Source organism: Myotis davidii, unplaced genomic scaffold (assembly GCF_000327345.1).
Source record: "Myotis davidii unplaced genomic scaffold, ASM32734v1 scaffold17, whole genome shotgun sequence".
NCBI classification, from domain to species: domain Eukaryota; kingdom Metazoa; phylum Chordata; class Mammalia; order Chiroptera; family Vespertilionidae; genus Myotis; species Myotis davidii.
This window is the reverse complement of record NW_006288624.1, coordinates 1-15,968: the sequence shown is the minus strand read 5'-3', so window position 1 is coordinate 15,968 and position 15,968 is coordinate 1. Positions and strand designations below refer to the sequence as shown.

At 38.3% G+C, this 15,968-nt stretch overlaps 1 protein-coding gene across 4 annotated transcripts in view; it reads right to left on the bottom strand.

Moving 5' to 3' along the window:
* The window catches only part of NUMB (numb homolog (Drosophila)), a 41,932-nt gene extending 29,882 nt beyond the window's left edge, over positions 1-12,050 (bottom strand). For 2 of the 4 annotated variants that reach the window (XM_006760707.2, XM_006760709.2), the window contains exons 1-3: positions 11,904-12,050; positions 8,512-8,586; positions 2,576-2,608 (exon numbers count right to left, since the gene is read on the bottom strand). In XM_006760707.2, the coding sequence (XP_006760770.1) occupies positions 2,576-2,608; positions 8,512-8,586; positions 11,904-12,029 (234 nt within the window). In that variant the 5' untranslated portion in view covers positions 12,030-12,050. The remainder of the gene's footprint in view (positions 1-2,575; positions 2,609-8,511; positions 8,587-11,903) is intronic. The other 2 variants (XM_006760708.2, XM_006760710.2) reach the window with 1 other exon arrangement.
* Between the last annotated feature and the right edge of the window lie 3,918 nt (positions 12,051-15,968).

The following is a 15,968-nucleotide window of genomic DNA, read 5'->3' as shown; positions in this document are numbered from 1 at the left end:
GGTTGGTCACTAGTAAGAACAAGCCGTGATTAGAAGCTTGGAATTTTCAGCCCCACTCCCTATCCTTCAGAAAGAGAAGAGGAGCTGAAAAAGGAATAACTGATCATGCCTACGTGAGAAAGTTTCCATAAATCCCAACATTACGAGGTTCAGAGAACTTCCAGGTTGGCAAACACATACACACTAGGAGGGTGACACACCCCAACTTCACAGGGACAGAAGCTCTTGAGCTTGGGACCCTCCCAGACCTCACCCTATGTGTCTCTTCATCTGGCTGTTTATCCTTTTTCAAATTCTTCGATAAACTGGTAAATGTGTTTTCCTGAGTTCTGTGAGCTGCTCTGGCAAATTAATTAAACCTGAGGGAGAGATCATGGTAACATCCAATTTGTAGCCAAACTGGACAGAAGTTGGGACTAATCTGGGGACCGACTACTTACAATTGGCATCTGAAATAGTGTGGGAGCACCGTTGTGGGACTAAGCCCTTAACATGTGTGATCTGACATTATCTCTAGGCAGTGTCAGAATTGAGTTAAATTGTAGGACACCCAGCTGGTGTTGCAGAGAATTGCTTAGTGTGGGAAAAATTTACACATATTAGATGACCAGAATTGAAGTGTTTTGTGTGAATAGTAAGCAGGACACAGGAGAAAAACTCAAGGAGGCAGATTGCACTAAGTTTTTCTAATACATTGGTTTTAAAAAGAGACATAGATGGGCGGTCTAAGCATTTTATATCACCATGTTCAGTCAATTCCTCATAAAAATAGGAATATAGATTACTTAGCTCATGGGGCTCCTTAAATATACTAAAATTATGAAATCCTTTTCAAATGTTAAGTGCCCAATAATTACTTGGTAATAGAGTACTGGCCTCGTATGGTCAAATACACGAATGAAGCTGCCTGTAATACTTCCTAAAAAGTTGAGTATATTCCTGACTTCCCTAAAACAATGAGCAATTTAATGTAGCTACTTTGGAAAAAGTGATTTCAGGTTCTCAGTTTTTCCCCCCTTCCCTTTTACAATGGTTAATAATAGAGCCCGGTAATAGGCCCAGGTGTATCTGTTCCCTATGACTAAAGTTTCTGGAGGCACTTCACCCATCAGCAGGCACAGGGAAGTGCCTGGGTAGTCAGGTCCAGGTAGCAACTTGGTGAAAAGAGGAAGCAGTTCTCCTGGCCATGACTTAAAAATTCAGAATCAGGGCTGATAATTCTTACATCTACCTACTGTTATGCAAATGTTTGATGGAAACATTTCTTGATAACTGTTGTTCTTGTTATCCTGAGATCATTAAATCACATATGATGTAAAGGCTAAGAAAGAATCAAAATTCATGAGAAACTGTACTGGATAAAAACTCCCTGCTATACGTCCTATGAATTCTTCATTTTCAGCTTTTATCAAACCACAATTGAACTCAATAAAACAAGTCTCTTTCACCAGCCTATTTCTTGTAAAACAGTGTGAAAGTGAGTTGAATGATGGCAACCTGAAAGATTTAAAAGGCTCCAAAATAGTTTTGCATTTAAAAGTACACTTCTGGTAAGATTATAAGTGATGCTTCCTCCTGCCTCTGTTTTCCAAACTCTTTGAATGACTTTGTAATTTTAAAAATTGTGTATTAGAATAAAATCAGCCTGTCATAAAAATAATCCTCCCTGCAATAACATAAGAAAAATTCTGATAGTCACATTTATTCATGGGTGCCATTATAGGATTACTTAGCATCTTTTAAGGAAATCCTATGGGAGTCAAACTCACTAGTATAATTTAAATATCTCCAAATAAATAAAATGTTAGTTTGAACCACTAAAAAAAGACTCTTTAATGCTTTAACTAATAAAAAAGTAGATTAACTAGAGATAAAGCCAAAGTTAATTACTTATTACTTTTGAAGGAGAAAGAGAATAAATGTAATTTTCCCAGAAGTTCTTTATTTATTAGCATCTTTAAAGGCTAAATCTTTTAAAGTTCACTTGTAAAATAATAGGAAAACAGAGTGACTATATAGCATAGTGATTAAGAGTGTGGGCTCCAGAGTCAGATTATCTGGGTTCAAATCTTAGTTTTTACCACTTATTACATCTGTGAATTTAGGTGGATTATTTAGGCTTTGTAGAACTTCACCTGAAATTTAACTTAGATTGAAAAAAATAGCATTGAGTGCAAAATTTGCAATACATTTAATTTTCACTTGAATTTAATATTTCTTCCCACTTCTCTCTGTCAATATAGAACACTAAGTAAAACCCACTTCTAAAAAATTCAACTAATATGAACAGTTTTGCAATCTCAAATTAAATTTAACACCTAGTCTTAATAAAGAGACAATCCTTTTTTAACCTACTTTGTTATTGGACTTCCCTAGGAATCATCAGATTTAGTAACAACAGACAAGGTAATATCATAGATAGCAACTTTCCAATTCATTAATTTCCATATATAATCAATTCAATTGCTGTATTATAAAGACACCAAAGCTGTATTTCCTTTAAAAAATATATGTCAGTGCTATACTGGGGGTGTAACTCCTTATAAAGCAAGCACAAATGTGGCATCAAACTTACTTTTCCAAAGAAGCCTTTGAAGAACTTCCTTTCCTGGAGGAACAGGGGGACAAGTCGAGCGCTATTATTGTATGGGCTTAATGTCCCAGGGTTTCACACCAATAAGCACATATGGAAGTTGGGTAAAGGGCAAAGTAGGAGAAGGGGAGGGAGTGAGTTTTAAAGAGTTATCCATACCAGAAGTGACATGAAAATGCAGGGAAACAAACTACATGGCCTAAGAATCCATGGAAAGAATGAGAAGAAATCAAACCTGTATCCATGCAGAGCAATTAATTAGTTTATAGCCTCTACTTTTAGAACAGAGATTATCCAAATTTGGTAGCAGAGAAAAATATTAGGACATATTGGTTTCATGAGATTTGCATTTTAAATTTCATAATAGTGAATAGTAAATAGATTAGTCCCATACACATTTTTCAATTGAAAAGTGGAAGTCATCAATTATAAAACCAGTTCACATTCAAATGATCACAAAATCACATAGCAACACATAAAATTCAATTATGAATGTGCAGCAAGGGTCATTGTCAGACTTTTTCTTACTGAGTTCAAGATGTCAGAGAATCCTTACTTATGCAATAGGATTAATCTGTATGTGTGCTGATCAATTCCACGGCAATCATGGGGAAATAATAAATATGTTCTATTGCAAATAGAATAAATCTTCTATAAAGAACATAGGCTAATGATTTCACTGGCGCAGAGAAAACAAACATATGAGAACAAAACCACATCTGTGGACCACAACTGACATTTAAGGATTAGGGTTTGTTTTCTTTTTAAATGTTACTATTTTAGAAAAAGAACTTGCATGGACAGTTACAAGTATACAATCCTGAAATTATGTACCTGAGACAGACATAGCTATTTATAGTCTCAGCACCAATTTTTAAGTATATACAAACTTTAAAACTGACCACCATTTGAAATCTGAATTTATGCAAAGAAGATGGATTCGAATTTACCCAAGCTAGCTTAAGTTTCTTTACATTTTCTAGACTGTTGAATTATACTTTAAGCCTTTACTTTTTATAATCAGTTTTTAATGATGGGCAAATATCTAGAAAAAGACAACTGTTCTAAAATTTGGCTCTCAGACAATTTATAAAGTTATTCAAACACTGAATAGTTTGCTTGCTCCCTAAGTTTTGAAAATGATAAGCAGTATCAAATATTTCTATAAAATGTTTTGAACTTAAGCTGGAAAAATAATAAAGTAATTGGGGTAGTTATCACAATAAGACAGACATTTTATCTCTGCTGCCAAGTTTGATGATCCTAGTTTTGTTAGACTGTGAGCAACCATCAACTTTTAAGGATGCAGCCAAAGTTAACAGATTCACCATTCTTAAGGATAGTGAAAGAGATCCATTAATATTTAATTTAGTTTCCAGAAAAGCACTTGTTAAATATGGAGTTTGACTTCTTTTTATAAAAGATCTCGGATGTTAATGAAAAAAGTTGACGTGCAAAATGCATAAAAAGGTAGTTATTAGAGAATATGTATTTTTAAACAATTAAGTTATGATTCTTTTACCTGCTAAAACAAAAAAATATATTAGGAAAAAATATATCAAATAGTGAATAAAAAAATCAACATATTAGAAACTGATAGTACAATGAAACTAGTCTAAACCAAGACAGAGGGAGACACATTTACAGAGACAATGGGGAGAAAAGACCTTTTAAAAGGAAGGGCACTCTGGATCAGTGTCAAGCAAGATAATCAAAGGCCTGATAAATTTTATACAGAATAGATGGATAAATTACATTACTCCTCATCTAGCACTATGACATAAAGACACTGAAAATGAACAACAGATTATCCATAGACAAATCCCATACAATCTAAGTCCCTAAGTGGTTAATTTGTGAAATTATGTCACAAAGTAAATGAGTTAAAAATAGCTATAAACTAACTCTATGTACACAAAGCAAAAAAACAAAACATATGTAGGCTCTAAGAAGCATATGTTTAAAGTACTATTTTATTTTAGTATCTCTTGATTTGAGAATGTTAAGTTTGCAGATAACTTCTAATTGAAGTTAAAATAATCCTAAATGTTAAAGAGCTACTTCGAGGAAAAAGAAAACTATACTTGCAAATTATCCTGCTTCCTCAATTCCCCATAAATTTAAAAAGCACTGGAATGTTAGATTTTTAGTTTAAAGGTCACTTAGGTAGTTAAGTTTAAGATGACTGTTTTGCTATTTAACTGGTACATCTGAGCTATATAATTCTTCAAATTTTAAAGTACTGACATTCAAACTACTTCCATGGATATGCTATTTTTCTTTAATCTTTAGGTTGTACACTTTTATATTTGCTTGCATTTATTTGAAATTCTAAGAGGGAGCTTTATGATCTATAAAAGTAAACAGAAACACCTAAAGAGACATAGCTTTTGGCATAATATAAGCATCTGGTATATTTGATTACAGATGTTTGTTAGGATCAATGTTAGGGAGAGAGGCAACTAGAATACCTGCATAGCAAAAATATGAAAAGACAAAGTCATGAATTTTTGTGATTAATATGATCTAAGAAGAACAACAAACTGAAGACTTTCACTTGCTGCAACCTTCTCAGTACAGTGTTAGAAAGAGTATTTATACAAGGGGGGCGTCTGAGTACAATAAATAGGAAATTGACATCAGTTACCTAAAACTTTAAGCTTATTTTTTAAAAGTACATGTTTCCCTATGTAAAATTATAACAACATTTGCTACAAGTCTCCTGGATAGGATTGGTCTGAAAATTTTCGCAGGCTTTCTTGAATGAAAAGTTCAGAAATGGCCCACCTGGTGTGGCTCAGTGGTTGAGCATTGACCTTTGAACCAGGAGGTCATGGTTCGATTCCAGGTTAGGGCGCATGGCTGGGTTGTAGGCTTGATCCCCAGTAGGGGGCATGCAGGAGGCAGCCAATCAATGATTCTCTCTTATCACTGATGTTTCTCTCTCCCCCTCTCCCTTCCTCTCTCTAAAAACCAATTAAAAAAATCTTAAAATACTACAGGGAAATAAGGATCTTTTAAAGTTATGCAAAAGGATTTAAAAACATGACATGCAATTATGGTTATGGTGATTATTATGAGATTCAATTTGACCACATATTGAGGACTGAATTGTTTTCTGTATATTCATTCCCGAAATATTTTTTGAGTGGCTACTATGTGCCAGACACTGTTTTAAGCATAGGTATAATTTTTTAAGTGACAAATTTGGTTCCTATTTCTGGTGAAAATAAAAACTCACTAAATTTTATAATCTAAAAGGTCCTGCACTCAAATAATCATGCTTATAGTTTTTCATCTTCTTGGTTAAAAGAAATAAAAAGGTAAAATAAAACAAAAACATTCACTCAACTAAAAAATTAGTTCTAAAACTCGATGGTAAATAGTGGCTATCTCTGGGATTGCAAGAGATTTTATGTACTGTTTTTGTTCATTTGTATTTTATACAATGAAATTTACTACCTATATAATAAATAGATATTTCTATTTAAAAGTAGGGTTTTTTTTCTCTTTTTTTCCATCACCATCTATCCCTCCATATCCTCCTCCATGCCCACTCAACTCATTCCCCCCATCCCCTGCAATCACCACCTGTTGTCTGCATCGAGTTCTTTTTTTTTCCATTTTTACTCAACCCCTCCACCCTCCCAGCCCACCTCCACCCCCCAGACAGCCTGCTCTTCATTTGTGAATCTGCCTCTATTTTGCTTGTTAGTTCAGTTTTGCTCCTTAAATTCCACTTATGAGTGAAATCATATGGTACTTGTCTTTCTCTGACTGGCTTTTAAAAAAACCTAGACAGTTATTAGAGGTAACTACTCATTAAACAACTAAATACCATTTCTTAAAACTTCTGGTCAAATTTAAATCATCCTTAGATTTTCCTCATTTAGAGAGTGAACCTGAAGCTATACTCTGAGTTAAAAGACTTTCTAAAGGTTCATTCCACAGTGACCTTCTAACCGTAAGCTACAGAAGTTATAAGACAGAGGATGTTGGAGGGAGCCAATGGGGGGGCGGGGAGGGGGACGACACATATGTAATACTTTCAACAATAAAGAATTATTTAAAAAACAAAGTTATAAGACTTTAATAACTACTTATAGCTTGTTTCAGGTCCATCTAGTATATTCACTGATTTGTCTATTGCTTTCAGTCAGTAGTTTATGACATTTTAAATGATTTTTAGCCATAGCTGGTTTGGCTCAGTGGATAGAGCATTGGCCTTTGGACTGAAGGGCCCCGGGTTCAATTCTGATCAAGGGCACGTACCTGGGTTGCAGGCTCCTCCCTTGTCTGGGCCCTGCTCAGGGCAGTGCAGGAGGCAACCAATCGATGTGTTTCTTTCACAATGATATTTCTGTCTTTCCCTCTCTCTTCCATTCTCTCTAAAATCAATGGCAAAATAACCTCGGGTGAGGATTAAAAAAAAAATTTAAAAATAATTCCTTAAATGACTGTAAGACAACTCATTACATTAAACTGTTAAACTGTTCTTAGCTAAACTTATCTTATTTTTCCAGTGAACTTAAAATTATTTTGTTAAAGAGAATGAATTTAAATTTCTTGAAAAATTACATTTTCTGAAGCTGTATTTAACTGGGAAATATATATTCAGGTGGACATAGCAAGTCTATAAATTATAGTTTCATGTACCATAACACATGGATATAAGTCTCTTTAATATTATGATAACTGGAGAGCACAGAAAGACTAGGAAGGGCTTCAATCATTTAAGAATTTAAATGACCAAAATCTGAGTCTAAGGGTATGTAAACATACCCTTTGCTTCCTGCACGCATCCTGTGGTAATCTAAGGTAAAGGTATGTGTATAGTATATATTGTATCTACATTGATTTTTTTTTTTTTAGTTCTTTGCATAGTATAGTCAGTTATTTTTCTCTTCCTTTCCCTTCTACAACAGATTTAGGCTTTTCTTCCAAGATATAATTCATTTCTCTGAGTGGCTGCTTCCTTGATTTTTATATCTTTTATATTGAGGAATTATAGAAAAGAGGTCCTACAGAATGTATCAAGAAGCAGAAAAGTTTTGATTATTAAGTAAACTGAGAAAAAGCACTCATTAGTAGCCAAACTCAAGACAGCCCACCATACCAGCAAATCCAAAGCAACAAGTATTTAATGCTATATGGGGCAAAGGCATGCAGAAGTAATGCTTAAAGCTTTCAGAGCAAGGGGTGGGGGTGGAGAAGGCCAAACACTGGAGAGAAGGAGGTTGTGAAGAGGGCTGTCAGAGTTTATGAAACATTCTTCAAATCTATCCAAAATATGAAATAAACACTTTAATCTGAACCTTTATGAACTCTAAATCCATTCTCTCCTTTTATTAAATACACAGGCATGTGCCTAGGATGTGTTCTATGGCATAACAGGAAAGGAAACATTATTTATCAAATATGCTGAAGTTTGTGCAAGAGGCAGGGCGACATATTGTTTATGTCTGAGGGGTGTACAGAAGGAAATTGGGAGTAGCAGTCAAATTAATAAGTCCTCCCAACACAGATATCCCCATCTTCTCTTTTTTCCTAAAAAGCCGTTTCTTATAGTGAATTTAAAATCAATAATTTATAACCCAGTTATCTCAGTTAGTTAAGACACTAATTGTAACAATTTTATCCTAACTTTAGAATATTATTTACCTGGAAGATTTCATACTACTTGTTTAATATGGTTCTGAACCAGAAGAACCTTTTGAATACTGTCTGGCCTAAATTGAAGAAGTTGATCTTTATAATTTACACTTTTGGATGGACATGAAATACTCTTTATCAGTGAATTCACATCTTTTGCTTTAAGAGTAAGAACTGGATTGTGGGTCACTAAAATTTATGAGCAAAATTTTTCAAGAAAATATTTATAGCATATAGACCAATACTGGTAACCATCAAATACATACAGCTTTCAATCTTTTTACAGCCTCTTCACAGATGTGCATTCCTCTTGATTCATCAACTTCTACATGGCCAAGGTACTGTAAAAAGAAAAAAGTTAGGGCTTTTGCTATGTTTATTGAGTAGCTCCCCATCCCCTCAATTCCAAATGTATCAAAAGAAACTGGAAACTGTCATTCTGGGAAGCATTTTTCTCTGCAGCATTTGCGATCTTACTTCTGGCATGCAGAGAGTTTGCCTCAAATAAACGTATAAAAATTCTCTACATGCTAGGATATTCTCTACATTTACATGGTAAATATGCATTATATATAGTTCTAAGATGAAAGAGTATACTCTCTTTAGGGCAAATATGAATCATACAAAATCCAAGAAGATATACAATCATGTCCTGCATAGCGACCTTTCAGTCAAAGACAAACCACATATACAACAGTGCTCCAATACGATTAAAATGGAACTGAAGAATTCCTATTGCCAAGTGACATCTAGCTGTCTTAACATCCTAATGCAACACATTACACAAATACCACTGTGTTATAATTGCCTACAGTATTCAGGGCAGGAATAGACTGTATGGGTTTGGAGCCTAGCAGCTGTAAGGGAACACATTTTTGTCACCCCAGAATATCTCTCTAGCATAAGGATTATTTTAGGCTGGCAATTTTAAGAAACATCATACAATGGAGAAGCACTGAAATCCAAGTAGAAGCTCTCCTTTGTAGGACACATTTACCTTTGTAAGGGAACTCTCCATTTCGAAGGGTGTCTCTCCCTGCTATCCCAGGAAGAGAAGAATAAACTTATCTCTAGAAATTCTTATTAATTCTGAAGATAAAAATTTAAATCTAACAACCTTACCCATTTATAGTGGGGGTTTTTTCCTCCCTTAACTGACACACCCACCTGCAACATTTTCATTTGTCTTCAGCTGAAGATGGTATTTAAGTAGTGCTAGCTTCAGCCATTTTGGCTCAATAAGAGATAGCATGAGTTTTAAGACAGGTTCCACATTTAGTCATCTTTGCTTATCTCTTTTTTACTATTAAATTGGAAAAAAATTAATTTAATATTATAGGCTGTTAAAAATGTCAGGTGTTTGTGAGCCAGGATAGTAAAAAGTTAGGACAATTTCTTGGCAGGTGGAATAGAGAAAGCACCTGATGACTGAACAAACTGGCTGAGCAATTTACAGCAGATACAGAAGGTCACCAGGGTGGAAAGCCCCAGGTGCCCAGCCACAGGCAAAACTGGTGCTGGATCTTTCCCCCAGGGTGGCCTTTTCTTCCATAGCTGGTCATTCTGTTCAAACCCTCCTGACCTTCCCTCCCTAGAGATAACATCTAGGCCTCAGTTGTATTTTAGCTCCAGGTCAAGAAAAGCAGCAAAACCAGGACCAGTAATGACTCCCTTCCCTGGCATTGACCAATCAGTGGAGACCACAACCCTAAAAGGGCACACCTGGAAAGTGATGAATATTCTATTGAGATCTCCCCTAAGACCACCCCTAAACTCCCAGCCTTTAAAACCCTCAAGACAAAGGCCCCAGCACACTCTCCTTAGACCACGCCTTTCCCTTTCCCTTTCTCCTCTTCTTCCCCCATAGGCATGCATCTCCTGGAGCTGTCTCGGGCTAACCCTCTGAACCTGTTTCCAAGGGCCCTTTTTGCTGACTCTCCATGAGCTGACAGCAGCCCCACCTGGGCTAACTTCTTTCCCATTACGTTTCTAGAGAGCCAAAGCAGCCCCGCCTAGTCTTCTATCCTAAGCCCTTCCTTGTTTCACTGTTCTCAGCTTTAATAAATGTACTTTCAAAATCACCTGGATTCGTGTTGTGAAGTGGTAGGGCCAAGGCAGATGCGGTTAGAGGCAATCAGGCCAGCAGGGGGCCATTTGGGGGCAAGGATCAGGCCTAAACAGGCAGTTGGACATCACCCAAGGGGTCCCAGATTGGAGAGAGTATAGGCTGGGCTGAGGGACATCCCCCTTCCACAAATTTTGTGCACTGAGCCATTAGTCCTAAATAATAAAAGCATAATATGCAAATTGACTGAAGGACCGAACAGCAGAATGACTGTGTGGACGACCTAACTATGACACACACTGGAGCCAGGCCAGCCAAGGCAGGTGCAATGAGATTGGTCGGTAGGCCCCGCCATTGCCTCACGATCACCCCGCTGAAGGAGGCCCAGGCCACCCTCTGCAGTGCGATTGATGGGGGGGGGCTCTGCAATCGACTGCCCCAAAGAGGGAGGCCCAGGCCACTGGCCGGCGGGGCAATCAATGGGGAAGGGAGTCTCCCTCTGCTGGGTGATCTATCTGGGGGCCCCACAATCAATCACCCCACAGAGGGAGGCCCAGGCCAGCCAAGTGATTGCACCCCACTCCTGTCACCCACAGAGGGAGGTGACCAGTGGCAGGGGACAGTGCCGCACAGATGGCAAGCAGTGGCAGCGGTGGGGGTGGGGACAGCTGCTGGGGGAAGGAAAGCCCCAATAGGCCCTGATCGCCAGCCAAGCCTAGGACCCTACCCAAGGGGTCCCAAATTGCGAGAGGGCACAGGCTGGGCTGAGGGACACCCCCCATGCACAGCTTTTGTGTGCTGGGCCTCTAGTCTGTATATATAAAAGCCTACTGACCAGTACCTATGAAGCACATCGACCACCAAGGGGAATGCAGGAGCTGCCAAGCTGTGGTGACTTGGCAGCTGTGATTCTCAGGTGACACACCCAGAACCAGAGAGGAGAGAGTCCGATCCCTGGGTGCCTCACCTGAGAACTGCCCTCTTGCAATCTGGGACCCCTCGGGGGACACTGGAGAGCTGGTTTCAGCCTGATCCCCGCAGACCAGGCTGAGGGACCCCACCAGTGCACGAATCCATGCACTGGGCCTCTAGTTTAAATATAAATAGAAAAATCACTAATTTTAACCTCTTTTATTAAATCTATCACTGAAGCAGAATATGAAGATACTAGAAGCCCCGTGCATGAAATTCGTGCACTGGGGTGGGGGGGTGGGGGTGTTCCCCCAGCCTGGCCTGTGCCCTCTCACAGTGCAGGAGCCCCGCAATCTATCGCCCCAAAGAAGTAGGCCTTGATGGATTGCCTGAGTCACAGGACCCCGGCCTTGCCACGGGACCCCCGGCCTCGCCACACGAAACTGTAGGACCTACCTCCACGCTGTGCATGCAGCATCAAGCCCCTGCCCACCTGTGCACAACCGCAGCCTCCTGGTGATCGCTCATTACAGTGTGAGGGCGACATGACCACACAGGCTTTTACTAATAGGATTAGTTTTATGAGGCTTTTCTTTTAACTTTCCTAATTAATGGGACTTCACATATAATAAACTGCCCATTCTTTTTTACACATACATTTATAGAAACGTGATCTTTTACCTTAACTGGGAAGCTACATTTTCCGGTACGAACCCCTTCTTCATCTGTTTGCCACTGATGTGGACGACTGGCCTCTGGAATATAAACATCTTTCTTTCTCCTAAAACTTTGCCGTAGTTTGTTCATTTTAATTTTTACAACCTGCAGACAGAGTTAAAGAAATATGAAAAAGTAATTATTACCTTCTCGCATATTTAAATTTTGGTTTACAATATTAATGAAAAAACTAATGTATCAAAGTAAAGATTTTGGTTTGGGGGGAAATGAGCAATTAGTATACTTCCTCTAATACTAAGCTCAAACAAATCATTTCACATTTTGAAGACAATTAGAATACTAGTCTCGTAAAACAATAACCTTTTAGGGTTTGCACAGATGTTATTCTGAGACTTTAATTATAATAATTCAATGAGTATATCCCTATTGATCTACCTCTCAAATCCATTCTCACGCCTAAAAATGAAAATTTGTACATGTAGGCCAAACTATACACTGTTAAAAATTTCTGAAAACTTTCATACTTCTTAGGAAAAAAATTCAGTCTGAAACATTGAAATCTGGGGACCTTTTTGGCTTATTATTGAAGACAGTAAGCAAAGCAGGGACTACAGTCACCATTTTGTAAAAGGGTGTTTTACAAAAAGGAATAAAATAAAGTTTCTTTTAAACATGTTTAAAGGAAAAGTTCTACTAGGATAAAATTATTCTAACGAGAAATTTCTTACAAGCAATATGACATTAGAATGTACTTTCATATCTATAGTCATTACAGATATGAAAGAAGTCCAAGAGAATCACTCATCAGCTGCCTCCTCACACACCCTACTGGGGATTGAGCACGAGTTAATGAAGTAGCCCAAGTCTCATCATTAACTCTGTAAATTAAAAAGTATTAAACTATAGTCAGTTTTTTGTTTTGTTATTGAAAGAGGCACTTCTCTACTGCTTTCAAAGGTGCAGCAGAAATCACAAAACTATAGAGAAGAAAGACCTAACTGATAAGAAATAACAACATTCAAGAACCAATGAATAAACATAATGAATAAGTGTCTCTTTAAAGAGCAAATCTCAAAATCTAAAATCAATACCTCTAGTCCTAGCTGGTTTGGCTCAATGGATAGAGTGTCAGCCTGCGGACTGAAGGATCTTGGGTTCGATTTCAGTCAAGGGCATGTGCCTGGGTTGCAGCCTCGATCCCCAGTGTGGGGCATGCAGGAGACAGCCAACCAATGATTCTCTCTCATCACTGATGTTTCTATCTCTCTCTCCCTCTCCTTTCCTCTCTGAAATCAATAAAAATATTTTTTAATTAAATAAATAAAATAAAATAAATACCTCCAATTTTTTGTTAAGTTGCAGTGCTCATTGTTTTAGGTACCTCACAGCCTAAAAGAAATCTAGACTTGAGAAAATGAGTGACAAAGCTACATAAAGGAAACATCCTCTTTGTCAGGAGTGTTAAACAGCAAGAGATTAAACATTGATTGCCACGTGACACCATTGAAAGACTTGAAAATCAAAGTTTGCATTCTGAGGAAAGTCATTTTGTATTTTAAAATGCATAATGACACAGCAGAACTATTATCAAATTAGCTACTTTACACAGACAAGTCAATCTTACCACATATCTTCTCAAAAGATAAAAAGTTTGACAGACAAATGGCAATGTAAAAAATCTCTGGATTTTCTAAAAATAAACTTATTATTTCTCAATTCAAAACTGATTTACAGAGCATAGGAGGTAGATGTTAAATAATCAAAGGGCTGGACAAAAGGTAGTCTAATACTCTGCCTTGAAGTAGATCACTCCTTCCTAAACTAAGCTAAATTAGAGTGCACCTTAATCTAACAGCCTTACAAAAAGAATTACATAAGCTTCCTTGATTATACATACTGTTATACTCTTTCATATCACATTTTAAAAATATACACAAATACCAGAAAATGAAAAACACCTATACCCCTTACTCAAATTGGCACTCTAAGAATCTTTTGACCAAGTGCATCTTTTCTACTTAATTTTTTTTTCTCTTAACAAATAGAGTACCCTCCTACCGAGTTAGTCAGGCCAGACACCTAAGAGTCATCACTACAATTACCCTTTCTCTGACCAGTGACTCCACTGATTTTGCCTCCTTAGTATATCTTTAATTCATTCCCCAATCACCACCACGAGTTCTACTAGCCTTAGATATTTTTGCTTAAATTATTTCAAAAGCCTTTCACTTAATGGTCTTGTTGCTTCCAAGAGAAGTCCATTCCACTCTGTTCTCCTGACTACTGCCAGAGTGCTTTCTAAAACACAAATCTGACCACGCAATTACACTGATTAAAATTTCAATTGCTTCACTTCACTTTCAAGCCCAAATTCCTAAGCAGGGCAAACACAGTCCTTTTCATTTGGTTTCACTCACCAATCTTTTCACCAGTCCCCATTCACATGCTAAGCTCCAGCCATACTAAACTACAATTCTCCAAACAAGACAGGCCCTCTTTCAGACCGTCTGTATATGTTCCTCCCCATGCCTAGAAAGACCTTCTCCTGTTTGCCTCTGGTTAAAGTCTATTCCTCATCTTTTAATAAGTCAGTTCAGGAGTCTTCAAGGAAGCTAGCATTTTTTTCTAACAAGCCCTTACCTGGCCTGGGTTAGGTCCTTCCATTTCATATGACTCCCGTTAACACCTACAGCTTACTTCTATTATTGTACTCATCAAAACTTTTAGCAACTTTCTATTTCCTTAATAGTAGACTATATTTTGTTTAAATAGTACCCCTACATCCTAACACAGTGCCTGTCATATATATGACAAAAAGTAGTTCAATCCTCTGCCTTTATGTAGATCACTCATTCTGTACTATCAATTTGAAGAAACTAAAAGATAAAATAGACCCCCATCATATTAGACTAGGGGCCCGGTACACAAAGATTCGTGCACTGGGCGTGAGTCCCTCAGCCCAACCTGCATCCTCTCCAATCTGGGAGCCCTCAAGGGAGCCCTCTCCAATCTGGGAGTTTCTGTCTTTGCAATCATATGAGCGAATTGTCTGAGACCCCAACCAAATTTGGTTTGTTGCTCACAGAATAATAGAGGCTTTTTTTTTCTTTGCTTCATTGGTGGAGATTTCCTGAAAGTTTTAGGATATCTTCCCTTTAATTTTTCCTAGACACTTTGATTTTACTTATGTCTCTCACCTTCACTTTCCCTCTACCCCCCACCACAACAGTAACGTGCTCAAGCCTCACTTTGCTCTAGTGCTGCCACCAGAACTACGATTCCCAGCATTCCTGGTGCTCCCCATGTAGTACAACGATTGAAATTTCTTTTGAGAGCCAAATTTTTTAAACTTAAGCTATATAGGTAGGTATATTGTTATTAACTTAATTAGGGTCCTCCTAAGGCTTAGGAAGAACCACACTCAAGGGGCCAACGAGCCACATTTGGCTCGTGAGTTTCAGTTTGCCGACCATGGGTCTAAGAGATCCGTCTGCCACCAGAATTACGATTCTCAGCATTCCTGGTGCTCCCCGCGCTCTTGGTTTTTCCTTCCTGCTCTGTCTCTGTCCCATGGCCTCCTACTCTGCCAAGTCCTCCAAGCAGCCAGCTCTCCCTCTCTGCTCTGTCTGGCAGCTTGGGGAGCCAAGTTCCACAAGCCGCTCCACTCTCTGCTGGCTCTCCTGCTATGTTCCCCCCACAAGCCTCCGGCTCTCCCGCTCTGCTCTCCACCCGGTGGCTTGGGGGAGCAACTGAGGGAGCCACGTCCCCCCAACCTGCCGGCTCTCCTGCTCTGCTCTCCGCACAGTGCCTATGTATGCAAATCAACCCACCAAATTTGTTGGGTTAATTTGCACACTCACTCCTGATTGGTGTGCGTAGCGGAGGGACAGTCAATTTACATGTTTCTCTTTCATTATATAAGATGGTATTTACTAGGTAGGGTAGATATAGAAGACCAGGGAATCATCAGTGTTAGAAGACACTGCAGATGTAATAGCAGGCCAACCTCCCATTGACAAAGAAATCACTTTGAGTCTCTGTCTGAGGTACAGCAGCTGTGTGTGAAGC